Source organism: Boleophthalmus pectinirostris, unplaced genomic scaffold, assembly GCF_026225935.1.
Source record: "Boleophthalmus pectinirostris isolate CB_2022bp ecotype Guang Dong unplaced genomic scaffold, ASM2622593v1 HiC_scaffold_8, whole genome shotgun sequence".
Classification (NCBI taxonomy): Eukaryota; Metazoa; Chordata; class Actinopteri; order Gobiiformes; family Gobiidae; genus Boleophthalmus; species Boleophthalmus pectinirostris.
In genome coordinates this window covers 28,567,112-28,583,293 of record NW_026571515.1, presented here as the reverse complement: position 1 = coordinate 28,583,293, position 16,182 = coordinate 28,567,112, and the positions used below count along the sequence as shown (strand labels likewise).

General features: G+C 37.7%; 1 protein-coding gene across 1 annotated transcript in view; it reads right to left on the bottom strand.

Annotated features, from left to right (window-relative positions):
* cntn3a.1 (contactin 3a, tandem duplicate 1) overlaps positions 1 to 16,182 on the bottom strand; it is a 142,264-nt gene that overhangs the window by 73,300 nt on the left and 52,782 nt on the right. The window contains exon 4 of the mRNA XM_020930146.2: positions 15,198 to 15,293. Coding sequence (XP_020785805.2) covers positions 15,198 to 15,293 — 96 coding nt within the window. The remainder of the gene's footprint in view (positions 1 to 15,197; positions 15,294 to 16,182) is intronic.

The window sequence follows — 16,182 nt, the reverse complement described above, 5'->3', positions numbered from 1 at the left end:
TGTTAGCTGTACCGTCGCAACAAAACTTCTCCCTGGTCTCTGAGAATTTGTGGTGAAAATTTAGGATACTCAGAATGAGTAAGGTAACAAGACAGTAAAAATCTGGTACAGTGCCTTGTGTATCAGAAGGACAAACCAAAAAATTAAATGCCATTCATTGCACGTTCATTGATCAAAGAATACACATTGAAACTGGGGCTATAGAATAAATAGATCTTGTATTTCATGCAAGAGGTCGGAGCAGGGGAGCAGAGGTAGAACTTGCAGACAAAAGCAGTAAGTGGCCCGTCTAACTTTCTCACAATGGGACAGAAGTTAGTTTGCTCCAGTGCACTAAACTTTTAAATGAGCCATAGATAATACATTTAGGACTAGATGCAGTGGCATAATACCCATTTTCAATATAGAAAGCCCAGTATTCGATTCATCACGGGGATAACAAGCTTTTGGCAAACTCTATGCTGAGAAGCAAATGGACTGTGGCGAGAGAGTTTAGCAGTAACAATCAGCAAGATTATAAGAAAAGGAATGATAGTGTTTTGACATATTGACACAAGGATAGATTGCCCTGGACCATATTGCATCCCTGTCCCAAAAGCAATCTTGGCCGATGGTAAAAACTTGTCTAAACGATGAGTCGACACAACAGTGGAGGGAATAATTGAAACGTGAGTTGGACTATGATCCCGAGTCTCTATGCTTTTGGATGTCACGGAGTCAAAGAAGTCAAAGACGCTATAGATCTGCTGGCCTTGCACTATTAGAGGAGGGTAGAATAGACCAAAAATGTACTGCTTTAATATGCAATCGCTTAAAGGCTCTGTACCAGATCTTTCTCTTGTATTTGAGGAACATTTGTCTTGCCCCAGTACAGATATATAGTGTTAACAGATCTTGAGGCCCCTGAGTGCTGTCTACATCTAATTATAAAGCATTTCATTGCCCGATATCAGGAAAAGGACGTTAGCATGCTAGTTGTTGTTAGCTTTTTCATGACAGCAAAACACTGCTCTGGTCTGTGGAGGTTGCACAAAGCACTTTTAAACTGAATGCAGTGAGTTAGGTATTAGGAAGCTTTTTTTGCAAAAGATAAGAGGGATAACTTTGGACCACTTCAAACCAAACGAATCATACAATGATGATGTAACTCGACAAAGAGACAGAGAAAGAGATACTTGAGAGAGAGAGAGAGATACTTTAGTGATCCCGAGGTAAAAGGTCAAAGGTCTTGGTGCAGTTTAATGAATCCGTGTATAATATGTCTGTTTGTTTTTCAAAATAAAACCAAAAATAAGAAAATGAAAAATCAACAGTTTGTTTCATTATTTGTGTCAAAAAACAAAATGAAAAAACAGATAACAAGTAGTTTTTTCAGTTTCCAATTCTGTGTTTAAATGAATAATGGAAAAAAACGGATAACAGCCGTTTCCTGTTTCAGTGACTTAAATTGTGTTGCCAGACTGAACCATCACTGAGACCGAGGTCAGACCAGGACCGGGACTGAGACTGGGACTAAGACCGGGATCCGGTTTAGTCCATGTTCAGTTCTCGTTTAGACCTGTTTTAGTCCTGGTTCAGTCTTGCATCGCAGTTTAAGTCACAGAAACAGGACATTTGTTTTTTCCATTTTTTTTTTTTTTTTCGTTTTCTTATTTTTGGTTTTATTTTGAAAAACAACATGGATTATTATGCCACCTTTTTTTAATTAATGTTTTTTAATGTTATTTTCTGGAGTGTATTATTACATATATTAGAATTATACTTTGACATAAATTATTAAAATGGAAAAGAGCCATAATATATCTGTATAGGGTGTACATTTCAATTTTGTTTATATTAATATTTTTGTTACATGATAATAAAATTACAAGTAAAGTAAAAGTTTTAAAAATTACCGTGTGATAAAACTCCTCCGAGAAGTATAATTTCTTCTGAAAGGTTATCCACGTAACTGTAAGTCAGTAGCTGTAAATGCACTGCACCGCTGGATCCAATAAGAGTTGAATATTGAAAGCTGGAGTGAGCGTGTTCCTTGGCACTTGCAGAGCTGTTATTGTCAGAGCAGGTGTGTGAGTGAGGAGTCATTGTGACCCTGAGATCCTCCCCGTTCACTATGAGCCACAATCGCACCTGTCGTGCTAATGCTTTCACCACATCTGCTCCTGCCGCTCCTGTCATGTGCTGTCATGATTGTGCTTTCATACTCATTTTGGACCTGGTTATGTTTGTAATTATGTATTTCGATTACAAGGAAATTGAACAATAAAATCAGACATGAGTCATTCTCAATAACAACCTTCTCACTTTTCCCTAAATGTATTATTGAGGACAAACATAATGACTATTTTGTATATCACTCAGAAATGTTTTAGGTAGTTTTATTTTGGACAGCAAAAAACACAAGTTGATGCTTGTAATCGTCAACAATATTTAAAAAAAATAAATGTCACTTGTAATGTGTTTTAAATGAGCACTGTCCCATTCAGGATATGGTAAAAATACAAAAATTATACTATCACTTTTTGCCAGACAGCCATTGACTGTTCTGTGATGTTCATAATCATAATCTGAAAGTTTTATTGTCAGTTAATAAAATTCACAAACTAGTAATTGGTTTCAACAATATTGAACACAAAATAAACACTGCTTCAAGTACCATTAAAGGTCTTTTATTGCACAAAATTGACTCTTGTGAGCTTTAAGCCATTTCATAATGGTGTTATCTCCTCAAAAACAGACCTGGAGTGTTTTATTTCATTCACACATGTTTGAGTAACCCTTTATCATTGGTATGTCTGCATCTCCAAACCTGAAGTGAGTCATGAAGCGGCAGTTTTCAAATTAACTACTCTTTTTACCTTTAGTTCAGTATAGATATCAGCAATTCCAGGGCTGAAATGATACAAATGATTCTAATGAAGGTGTATGGAGTTGAAAACACAGTGGAGCACTTTCTGTATTACCACATGACATCAAGGTGGAACAGAGTGTTTTCTGTTTGAGAGAAGAACTCAGCCTAAACATACAGGGTTTGTGTGTTAAACATGATTGAATGAAACAAAACACAACTCCAGGTATGTTTGTGATGAGGAACCACATTATAGCAGAGATCAGAAAACAGCCTAATATGGGCACTTTAAAGTAGTTGTTTGTACTTCTATTAAACCCTGACATAGCAGTTTTTACAGTCCATATGGTCACGAGCCATAGCCCACTCTGGGAGGTGCAAGTAATACCCCCTCTCCCCTAAATAATAAATCCGTACTTTGCTCCTAACAGCTATATGTATTTTTAATGTGTTTTTAAAAGTATATCTTCCAAAGGTGCAGAGTGCAACAAAGTGGAACAACAGCAAATAAGAGGTTACTAATAGATTAGTAAAAGATTTATGGTGGGAATTAGGAAGCAGGAAATAGGAAGTGGGGAAGCCGTGGCTGTCTGCGATGATTTGACTTAAGAGCTCTTTGTGGATAAGCAGTAATGGAATAATGCAATGGTGAGTGACAGTGAGTGGCACATTTTCATTGTGGTTCCATTTAGCTCCTGTATAATGAACAGGCAGCATCAATCCCCTCTTAATGATCTGAGCAGAGCAGAGAAATAAAACATGACAGGCCAAGGACAGCAGCACAACACGCGTCTACTGCACTCAAGAAGAAAGAGTCTGCAAACTTTGGATTTGAAATGAACATTGCATACTTTGAATAGTAGGAATGTGTTACATTTTAGACTCAAAAAGTGAAAAAATTTGCATTCATTTTCACATTTTGTGTTAAAAAAAACCCCCAAAATACATGAAAGACACTGCCATCTGTTTGCATCAAGAGACAAGGAAGTTTCAAGATGGTGGCAAAATACTTTCTGAATGCCAATAAATGCTGTTTTATTGATAGATGGCTATAATCTGAAACCACATCTGCACTCCCAAATCGAATCGAATAAACAGACTGAATTGTCTGCATTTAATTAGAAAGCATTTTACTGTGCCATAATCCAGAAGTGTGCAGTAGCATGCTAGTTGTTGTAAGCTTTACTTTCACAGCAAAACTCCACTCTGCTTCGTCCTTGATAGTGAAACTCATCACTGTGATTAAATAGGATGTTTGGAATGCATTTGGTAATTTGGGGGATAACTTTGGCATTGTAAATTGTTTTTAAGGCAGTAAAAATCTGCGACAGGTTAACTACAACTATAACTGTAACGGATTTCAGAGCACTCAGAGCATGACTGAAACTGACCAAGAGCGGGATTAAGTTTTGCCGCATTAAACAGAGAAACACAGAATCATAATAGGACCCCAAAAAGCGTATTGTCACAGGGATCAGATCACAATTAAATTTCCATCATCATATTCCCCAACTCTAAAATATGACAATATGACATCCTCTTAACAGCCATCTCAGATTTAGCCTCAAATCCTTTACTTAAATTTAATCTGAGCAGGACTAAGCAGCCCCATTAGACCTGGAAGCATCTGTATTCACGGAGCAGAAGCAGCTCATTGTGGAGTGGCCTGGGTCACGCTCACTGTTGAAACCCCTGGCAGCGATGTATGTGGTTAGAGTCCAGCCAGTGCACTGTGTTTTGGGGTAGATGGACTGGAGACAGAACAAGTGATTTCAGCCTTGAGTAAGTCTAAAAGGCTGTCTTCCATTAGGAAAAGGAGGTCAGATGCATTAGGTCCTGGACTAACCACTGCTATTCAGGGTGGTTCAAAGAGACATGGTATACACAGACACTGAATACAAATATAAAGGCAGTAGAAGTACCAAAAATATGAAAATATGAAGTAAGAAGTATCTGTGAAAAGTAGGTGAACTGATATTCAAATACCAAAGTACATTTAAAAGTTTGTTCCTTCTATCTTTTTTTTTTCTTGCAGACTGCAGAATGGAGTACTGCAACTTTCAGTAATATGCCTACTGAATTCTTAATACAGTCTATGCAATTACTATACTGTTACTACTACAACAAATACTACTGGTTAAAAAAATATCAAAGCAATCACCTAGTGCCTCCACTCAATATCATTTCTCTCTAGCTACTAGGTCAGGAATCGGAAATCATTAGACGGTGTGCAAGAGCACAACAGTAACAAAGTGGTCGAGATGGACAAAGACATGTATTCTGTGTTGGTAACCATTCCCCAGATCAAGGATTTAAAACCAGAAAGAACAAAGAATTTTATCAAGGGGAAAGACGTTATTGCCCTCCTTCCTACGGGATTTGGGAAAAGCTTAATATACCAGTTAGTCCCGTCAGCGGCGCATTACATACAACACAACCAAACAGCAGCGATTGGTAAAATAAAAAGTATCCGCTTACCATTGAGCAAATAAATCCTAATGTTGCAAGGTCAGATGGTTTCCACCAAGTGAAACCGGCTGATGAACCAGGCTATCAAAGCACATACCCCGTAAGCCAAAAATTATACTATTTCAATTATACAATTTCAACGCCCTGTTACTTTATGTTAAAGGGGCATGTAATGGGCATGTAATACATAAAATTTATTTTTCCCCAGAATCGATATTGTAAAAATGAAACCACTGAATGCTGTCTGTGTATGGACATACAGTTGTTTTTCTTGTTGGCGAACCAGGAAGTACAGCTGATGTGCTGTTAGCATGCTAGTTGTTTTTAGCATTTAGCATTGTGATGGCTAAACTCCACTTTGGCCTCTGAAAGTTGTGAAACATATATAATAAATTAGTAGGTTGCTATAAATCATTTTTCACATTTTAAGAATCAATACATTTTCTTGTTTTTTATTGACTGATTTCTGTTTCATTGATCGATCTTCAAAGTGTTTCTGTTGGTTAAATCAACTAGACTAAACTAAAAAATATATAAAATATGATCAAAAGGTAAAATAATATATTACATCTTGTCATCATGTCTTTGATAGTATTTTGAATATGTTGGGCCTAGGAGGCAGCCTGTCCAGTATTCCACTTTCTGGAGCTGTCTTGTGGTTTGAGGGAAGAGTTAAAATGAAATAATGGCTTCCTGAATCATGCATGGGGAATAGAAATCCTTTAAAGGGCAGGTGAGGCTCATCTGATGCTTCTGTCTGGTGATGGAGAAAGATGTCCTGTCACTGTTTATGAGAGCATGCATTTTACATCATCAAGTCAGAAAATGCCCCTTTAAATACCCAATTTCAATGGAGCCCACAAGTAATCACGGCACTAGTCTTTTCATACAGCTGCTTTAGCTTTTCGTTTTGCATGTAACTGAAATAGGAATGAAAAAACGCTTCTCGATTTGTATCAGTATAATCTATGGTGACACACGGCCAAAATATTGCTATGGGGATGGATCTATCCAAGTACAGAGATAGACCAACCGAGAATAGCAATGACCCGTCACAACAAGAGGGAAATGATGAGAGCTGGTGTAAATAAAAGCCATTTATCCACATATGTTACAGTGTGGTTGTCCAAGAGGAATGTTTTTTTTTTTTTTTTCAAAAATGTAAAAAAAAAATCAGATGTTTCGCTTGTACATGTCATACACCAACATCTGAGACATAGTGCAGTTCAGTACAGACATACATGCTATTTCTAGAAGTCAGATAAAAAAAAAAAGCAAACCAAAATATTACAGCAATTATAATCAATGATGTTACCATGGCAACTGAGGTACCGTTAAATGTCCTAGAGCTGTTGTTAAACATGTCACAATGTCTGCTCTTTAGGACACAGGTTTTACTGTTACTGTGACAGTAGTCAAGAAATGGCATCTATGTGAGCAATCCCGTTATACTATTGATATCTTTCTTGATTTTTATTGCATGTTCTTATTCTCCTGCTGTTCTTCTTCAGCTTTGTGTTGCAAAACTGCAATTGGAGCAAAAGGTTTATCTTATTTTATCTTTTCTTACATTGTTAGAACTACAATACTGAACTAAATAATATCACAATCAATTAAGAATAATGCATTGAAAATGAAAGCTACTAATGTCAAAAAGTTTCAGATAATGTATTATTTGTCTGGCACATAAATGTTAGCATAAAGGTCTGCAATTAAAGAAATCTAACCAGATGACGAAAGACATATTAAAACGTTGAATTCTTATTAAGATAGCCACTAATGCAAAAACTAAATAGGCTTTGTCTTTACATGCCTTTACACACTATTAGCATTTATTTGAACCACCTGACATTTGGAATCATTTCATTTATGTAATATAGACCTACATAATGAGATATGCAATATTTAAACATATTGCCTTGGTCATTGACTAAAGCAGTATGGCCGTCTAACGTGCCCTTCACTTCGGCTGGTTGCTCTGGTGCCACTAACCTTTTGATTTGACGACTGCACACTTACTCGGTAGGTTATGAATGGCTGACCTATACAAGACCATTATTATGGTTCAGGCTGTCCTTCAATGAATGGACGATTGCAGTGGTTCCTTTCTGTAGAATAACTACCATTTCACTACAACTTTCCCATTTGAACTATTACTATTGATATAATTACCACAGTTACTTATACTGCTGCTACTGCAATGATTTCATTCTGATTTGAATAGTGGTATTAAATTGGTACTTATTTTTCTTTCTGAAACACAACTACTTTAATAAACAACTGATCCTGGCTCAAGATGTGGAGATGGGTCCCTGGGCGCCGCACTGTGCTCGCCCACTGCTCAAGAGGAAGCCCAGAGGCACTGTTGAAGGATCGGTCAGGACAAACTTCTCTACAGAGAGAAAAAGAAAGTGCATGGTGCTACCATGACTGTTACTTCTTCTGCTTATGCCACTACAGCTATTACCTTTACCTATTCTATATTACAAATACTCCATTGCATTCTATTTGTAAATTATAATATCCTGAAACACTGACACATACTGGTAAACCTATAACAATGTATTATGCCATTTTTACACCAACATTTCCTGATACTATATTGCATTAGATACATTCATTCAACATTAAAGACATTAATTAATTTACATTATCCAGATAACGTTAACTAGAGTCAAAAATAGACCTCATATCAATTGATACTAAAACTAGTATCAAAACTAGATTTCTCATTTTAACAGGTATTGATACTGAAAAAGACACAAAATAGAATAGTTTAGAATAGTTTTTATATGTTCTATATCCGATCTGTATCAGAACTAGAAAGGATGTATAAAAACTAAAAAGAAGATACTACGATTTTGTCCTGAAAATGTCATGAAAATGATATTATGCAAAAGAGCAAATAGCCAAAAAAAAAAAAAAAAAAGAAGAAGAAATTCAATTCTGTCAATGGGATGAAACTAGTTCTGGATAAACAGTATCAAGTACTACTTGTGCTACTACAAAGTTTTGTAGTATTATGGCAACCAATGCATGCAGATCAAATTAACCAAAGTAGAGCTGGTAATGTAACGGCCGTGTAGTTGAGGAGCAGGTAAGTGCTTGGTGCCAGAGCCTATGTGACAGATATGGGGCAGGTACGCTGGCATTGTGCCTTCTACTGACAACACCGCCTACGGGAGCCTAGTCCCCAATGATCAGCGTCACAATGTAGACAGGTCCAAAGGGAGAAGAAGACTGAAGTTTGAACAACAAATGAGTGACAACACATACATGAATTATTAAAAGCTGTTCCCTTAAAAGAAACTATTTACATCCCCCAAAGGACAAAACATTAAGACCCAGATATCAGCATTTCTAGTGATTCAGTCAAAGTTTTATGCAAACAAATAAACATCTGTGGGAAAAAAGAGGGCTGTTTTGAAATATGCAAAATCTCAAGCAGACGGAAGCATCTGGAGTTTCTGAACAAAGTGTGACATCTGGGAATCTCCTATAAAGTTCAATAGTTTATGTTCTTTTAAATGTGCGGGTGTTCCCAAATCTGGCTCTGTCCCTCGAGTAATGAACTGACAAACAACAGACAGTATAGCAACGGTTCAAAGAAAGTACAATATGATTCGCTGCCCATATAAGAACAACCGGAAGTAGCTTTGAAACAGAGTCACAACACAAGAGCGAGACTGCAAAGATAGAATTATAAAGAAGGTCGTTTTCAAAAGTTTGTAAATGTCACATGGATTTTTTATATACTTTGGGCGCTGTCTATGGTTTTGGCATTGTTTTATTATCTATCTATCTGACACAAGGATTGACAAGATAAACATTACAATTGCAGTATTATATAGAGTAACATTACAGCTATGATCAGTTACAAAATAATTAGGTTATACTAATAAAATATGAAAATCTCTCTGAGCCTTTGCCTGGATAGCATGAAGTGTATGCAATCTTGACTCACTACAAAACACATTATTGTACCATAACATAAAACAGATGAAAGGTCCAACATTATGCATTATTATGATGTGTTAGAATGTTGCTACCTCCTCAAAAACATATTTAGAGTTGTGCTTTGTTTCATTCACACATTTGATTAATCCTGGATTATTAGTCTGTCTACATCTTCAAATCTTAAAATGCTCTGTTCCACCTTGTGATGTCATACAGTGCCAGTTTCAGCTACCTTTTCACACCTTACTTTTATCATTTGTTCAGTAGAGATTTAGCCTGAATCATCAGCCGGTTTCACTTCGGGGGAGCTGTCTGACTTCGCAGTATTAGAATCCATTCGCTCGATGGTAGGCGGGTACTTTTTAAATTTAACCAGTTGCTGCTATTTGGTCGTGACGTATGTAATGCGTCGCTAACGAGGCTTACTGGTATATTAAGCTTTTCCCAAATCCCGTAGGAAGAAGGGCAATAACGTCTTTCCCTTTGATAAAACTCACCAAACATTCTCTTTGTTCTGGCTTAAATCGTCAATCTCGGGAATCGTTTCCAACTCAGAGTATATGACTCTTCGCTGATTGGCTGGTACCCGGACTTGCACCGGGGTTCTTGTAAACCATCTAGTGTATTCCGATTCCTGACCTAGTCACTGGAGAGAAATGCAATTGAGCGGAGGCACTAGGTGGCGCCAGCCTGGCTAGTAGTGATTGGCATCATCCAAATGATTCTAGTGAAATTGTATAGAGTTTTTAAAAAGGTATTTTTGAAGAGGAAACATCATTATAACATAGATCAGAAAATAGCATAATATGGGCACTTTAAAACATATTTACAAAACATCATTCAGCATAAATGCAGGTTTCACATCAGCCATCTACTGGTAAAAAAAAAAAAATCAAATAAACCTATGGATGGTAGCTTTAATGAAATGTCAATTCACCTAAACCTTCTACACAGAAATTTAAACTATTTTATAGCCCCTATATAATTTAACATATGCAATACATTTCCGTATGTTATGCATTCCTTCCATCAAGTCTTCATATGTTTCGTCCATTACATGCAATTTGGAATTCAGCAATTATCTGGACTTTTATTTATTTCACATCAATGTGTCTCAATCAAGTCACAAGTCGCAACTGTATGAGAAAATAATGACTTGGAAAAATATGAGTCGCGTCCACAGAATACAGTATACACAGAATACCAAGTGATAACTAGAATATGGATGAGTACTTTTAGTTTCACAAAAAGTCCAGGTGCTGAGATAGATGTAAAAAAGTTCTCACAGCAGAACAGGCAGTTTTGTTTTTATAGGACATGTTGACATTTGGATTTGTACTTTGCACCAAGGGACGTGTGCTCTAAAATCACCAGGAGGCTGCCAAATATACTGTGGCTTGTTATAACACACCATGTCAACATAAGGTGAGATGTCTACTTGTAACAAATTGGGCACAGAACACAACAAAAAGTAGCGCTTGATGGGAGAAACTATAAGTAATACCTGTCACTAGATATTCTGTTCACTGTTTTGCAGAACTAAACTAGAACTAAACAAGATTAAGCTAAAAATTTTATAAAATATTTTAAAGGGACACTATTACGTTTTTCGGTGGAGGACCCAATACCAAATATTATCTACATATATTATCTACGCCATTGTTTCCCAAAGACTGGGTCGTGACCCTTAGGTGGATACAAGAGAGTTTTTGGGGGTCATCTTGTTATGATCTGCATGTAGATCAATTGAATGTTAAAAAGAAAAAAGAAATGGGGTACATTTAGTCTTCAAATAGGCGACTTGTGGAATTCTTTTATTGCTGGTTCAGTTTTTAATTGTTTAAAACTTGAGTAATATTGATTGTTCAGAGAGACACGATCACTCAGTCAACAATAAAATATCTTCATTAATGTTCAATAATGGTCAAATCCACCTTTTATTTTGTGATTTACGACTAATGTCTTTTGACTTTGGTCGCAAAGGTTTGTGACTTTTAAAATATGGGCCCCCAGAAAAAAAGTTTGGGAAACAATGATCTATGGAGATGTTATTTGCCTGAAATGTTCCACATATATTTTTTTTAAAGGGCCAATACTAAACTATTTTCTCATCTCTGTTATAATTTTGTTTCTTCCTCAAAAACATACTTGGAGTTGTAATTTTGTTTCATTTACACATCTTTAACATGCAAACCCTGCATATTTAGGCTCTTCAGATACTTCTCTCAAACAGAAAACACTCTGTTTCACTTTGTGATGTCATCTGGTAATGCAGGAAGTGCTCCACTACGTTTTTAAGCTCCATACACCTTCACTGGAGTTCATCATTTGGATGATTTTGGATGATTTCAGCACTAAATAAAAGTTGTTAATTTGAAAACTAGCACTACATGACATCACAAGGTGCAACAGAGAATTTTGAGCTTTGGAGATGTAGACAAACCAATAATAAGGACTATGCATACATGTGTGAATGAAACAAAATACAAGTCTACAAGTCTACAATGAAACAAAATACAAGTTTTTGAGGAGGTAACAGCATTATAACATGCTTCAAAGCTCACATTTTTATAATAATTGATTTATTTTGCAATAAACAACGCATGCAGTGGATCAATGGAAGACTCATATGGTGCATCTTTAAATCATTATCATTAAATATTTTATGTTATTAGGTTCTTTTTTCAGACCAAGAGTTTGTTTTCATACCTGACAGTTTGAACTGCTCACTAGCTGTCTTCTTCAGAGTGGTCATGTGATGTTGCTGTGACGTGTCTGGTCAGCTGATTTATACAGGTTTTGGAGCTGTTGACTTACCGGTGGAGGCAGGACGACAGCGCCATCTGCAGTCCAACTTCCTCAGGACAGTATCCCAGGTGTGTGAGAGTAAAAAAGGCCCCTCGTCCCGGTTTATAGTCAGCATCAACACCTGTATAAATCAGCTGACCGGACACGTCACAGCGACATCATGTGACCACTCTGAGGAACAGCACTAGTGAGCAGTCCAAACTGTCAGGTATGAAAACAAACTCTTGGTCTGAAAAAAGAACCTAATAACATAAAATATCGGAAGACCAAATGAACCTCATTGGACTATCATTAAATCTATATTATAGACTCGTGGTCCAAACTTCAAATATACACCACACAAAAGTGTTAGTCTTCACAAAATGACTTAAATCTCAGTAAATCTCACTGTCATGTTAGGAGGTACTTGGAGCTGGGTGTGGACATAGGTAATAGGCTACAATAGAGCTAACTCTCATTGATAATGTCATACAAGCAAACAGCTGACGCACCATAAACCCACCCCCTCCAGAGAAGAGCTCTATTACAGGCCCTGGCAGTGCCCCAGTCTCCTGCAGTCTCCACAGAGCACTCTCCCTAAACTTAAAGCAGGTCGACGGGCCGGTGTGCGTCTGACTCACTGCTCTGACCTCAGCTACACAAACAACAGGCAGGAGGTCTCCAAGAAAGATCACTGCTCCTGTTTTATCCACAACAAATGAGACCAAAAATGAACCATCTGCAAACAGCTTTTTAATATTAATGTGAAACTTTCCTGCTGGCCCCAAACTAAAAAAGTAACTTCAGATGAAAATATCTGGACACACCTGTACTGGAAACGTCAGAGTCAGATGCTAAAAATGTTGTGGTTTTGTGAAAATCTGTAATAATTTGCAGGCATGTGCAGATGTAAGCTATGCATGAGAATTGCCCCCCAAATACAAATCCAGGTGCAAGCAAAACAATATCATGCTTAGAAAGTCCAGTCTAGTTATAAAAAAGAACGTTTGAGAATTGGCCAATCTAACTATAAGTAAAGCACAGGTTGAAGAAGTAAATATACCAATTGCTGCAACATTACTACTCTGCTCCTTTTAGCCAGTTTATATGCCATAAAATAAACATAACTCTATATTTTATGGGCATAATGAGGCCACGTTTCTGCACTAGGGCAGCTGTGAGTGCAGAAGTAGCTCACCATTACAAGTGTGACTGTGGAGTTAATGAGTAACCAAAATGAAATACAGCATACGATAACGCTGTGAATAAAATATACATGACGATATTAGACAATGGATAAAGAATTAATACATAAATGGAAAGTAAGGCTGGGCGATATGGATTTTTGATTGTATTTTATTCACTCAAAAATTTAATTAAAATGGCTCTACTAATCAAATGTGTTCCTCCAAAGTCTGAACTCTGGTCCAAATCACATGCTTATACTGACAGAGGAGAGGCTGTAGAACAACCATATCACTGACGATTAAACATGACTGAATCTCCATATTTCGATTAATTGGCCAGTGGTATTTGAAAGTAAAAAACAGTGGTGTAGTAGGGATTTTTTTTTATGTGGGGGTATGCGATTCATGACGTCATCACCATCCACCTCCACCCCAAATCTGACATGCCGAAATACACACAGGTGTCATACAGATAGTTTGTTTACACGTGCCCAGGACTCAAGCAGGACTAAAACATAACTAAGCCAGGACTAAATCTGGACTAAAACAGGACTAAAAGAGGACTGAACAAGGAGGACTAAACCAGGACTGAACCAGGTCTAAAACAGGACAAAATCAGGCCTAACCAGGACTAAACCAGGACTGAACCAGGACTAAATCACGTCTAAACCGGGACTACACCAGGACTACACCAGGTCTACACCACTAAACCAGGTCTAAACCAGGACTAAATCAGGTCTAAACTATGAATAAACCAGGACTAAACCAGAAAACCAGGACTAAACCAGGATCAGGTCTAAACCAGGACTAAACCAGGACTAAATCTCTAAACCAGGACTAAACCAGGTCTAAACCAGGTCTAAACCAGGTCTAAACTCTAAACCAGGTCTAAACCAGGACTAATCTTGGACTTGAGAGAGAGACGGGGAGAATCCCATGTCGTGGAGCAGGGTGTCCGCAAAGCATGATCAGGCGACAGGTGTGCTTAGCCCTGTGGGGCGCGCATCTCTACGCCAGTCCTTTCGCCTGCGGTCACCCAACAGTCTACACGGGCGCACCTACGGGACTATCCTGGCACTCATTCCTGGTTCAGTTCTGGTTTAGACCTGGTTTAGACCTGGTTTAGACCTGGTTCAGTCCTGGTTGAGTCACTGTAGGACAGTACTGCAGATGTCATAGGTCTACGCAGGTTGTTTTCACAATTGCCAAGAGCTCCTGTTTGACATTTAAGTTGTAGGCTATTTTATATTTGTTTGTTTTTTTGTTGTTGTTTTTTTATTTCAGGAGGAGTGGATAAACGGTTTACTTCTGCATACCACGCCCATTACACCCCTGGTAAAAACTCCCAGAATAGTTGCTGGCTACATAAATTCTCCATATGACCCTACGGCGCAGACTACACCAGGATGCACCATATTTCTTTTGGCAATACAGCCACCTTTTGTTTACTACTGCAGATGGAGGAAAGTTATGTGAGGGTCATCCTGGTGGAGCCTGCTGGGTAGGGTCATCTGGATGGAGGTCTGCAGCCAAATGCCTTTCTGTTGATACTTTGCAGCTGATCATCAAGATTCCCTGGGGGTGTGATTCTAACTAAAAGCACTTTTCTGTCTGCATCTCTGTAACTCAAATTAGATGTTAATCTGAGCTTTGTTTTAACACAATTTGACCATAAAGAACAGGTGATTTGTGCTGTTAAACAAGTCTCTTTCAAATAACATTACAATACATTCCACTTTAGAGATATACTGTATGTAGAACACCCCAGCGTTGCCACAGCAAAGTATCAACACAACTTTACTGGCTCTGACAAATATCTAATAAAAGTGGGCAATGCAATAAACTTACTATTCAGACAACAGACTAAAAAAACAAAACAAAACCATGAAAAACAAGCCCTCCATGCACCTTTTACAAACAAAATCATGATTAATCTTGCAGGGTCTTACCTCCAGAGTGGGGGGGTGGGCCACACAGCAGGACCACTCCCTGACCCTCGCGGACCCTCACCGGATTCCTCCTCTGTGTCTTGAAGTTCTCCAAGTCTATTTACCAGAACACAAAAGCAATAAAGACAAATAATTATTCCATTGTTCACAAAATCCATAAACAAACAGAGGAAGCGTACGTGTTGGGCTTGTTTACACAGATAAAATATGCTCTAAACAAGTCATTTCTGCGACTGGTAATTTCATATCAGGAGACAGACCAGAATTTCGTGACAGCTATGGATAACTTTTATTGTTTTCTAATAGCACGAAGCATGTTTTGTTTGTATAAGCGTCTACATGGTGTGGCCGAGACCTAAACACTACAGAAAGCAATTCCTCAAGTATAAGTTCCACATGAACAGTTTTAATTGGAAATGCATATTGTTATCAGTTTTCTGTGTTCCATCCACCACGCACGGACCCGCCACAATTAAACCAAGAAACATCATTTGTGTGGTGACTGATTGCGTGTAGACAACCCCGCTGTGCAAAGGAAAATAAAGACCGCTATCCTCGAGCACTTTGTTTACTTATTTAGCTATTCTTTTTTTTTCATTTTTTTTACCTGTTGTGGCGGCTGCTGATATGGGTATAAGCTAATACGCAGCAGACATATAATGACATAATCAGGACTGGATTCAGAAAGAATGGAAAAGTGAGACCTCTAGGAAACAAGGGTAGCGTAATAAACGTGGCTTGCCCGAGCTCTACACAGGCCTTGGGTAGGTGAAAATAAATTACTTAAAGTGCATATGACTGTTTTCATGTTTTTCTGTTTATCACTTGGCTTGGTCTGATGGTGCATTTTACATCAGTTAAGTGGTAGTTTGTGGAAAGTAAAGATAAAGTAGATAATATTCCTTTTAAATGACCAGCCAGAACCATACACTTTGACAAAACTTTACAAAGACGAGTGGATCTGAAGATATCCTGTTTCCCCGAT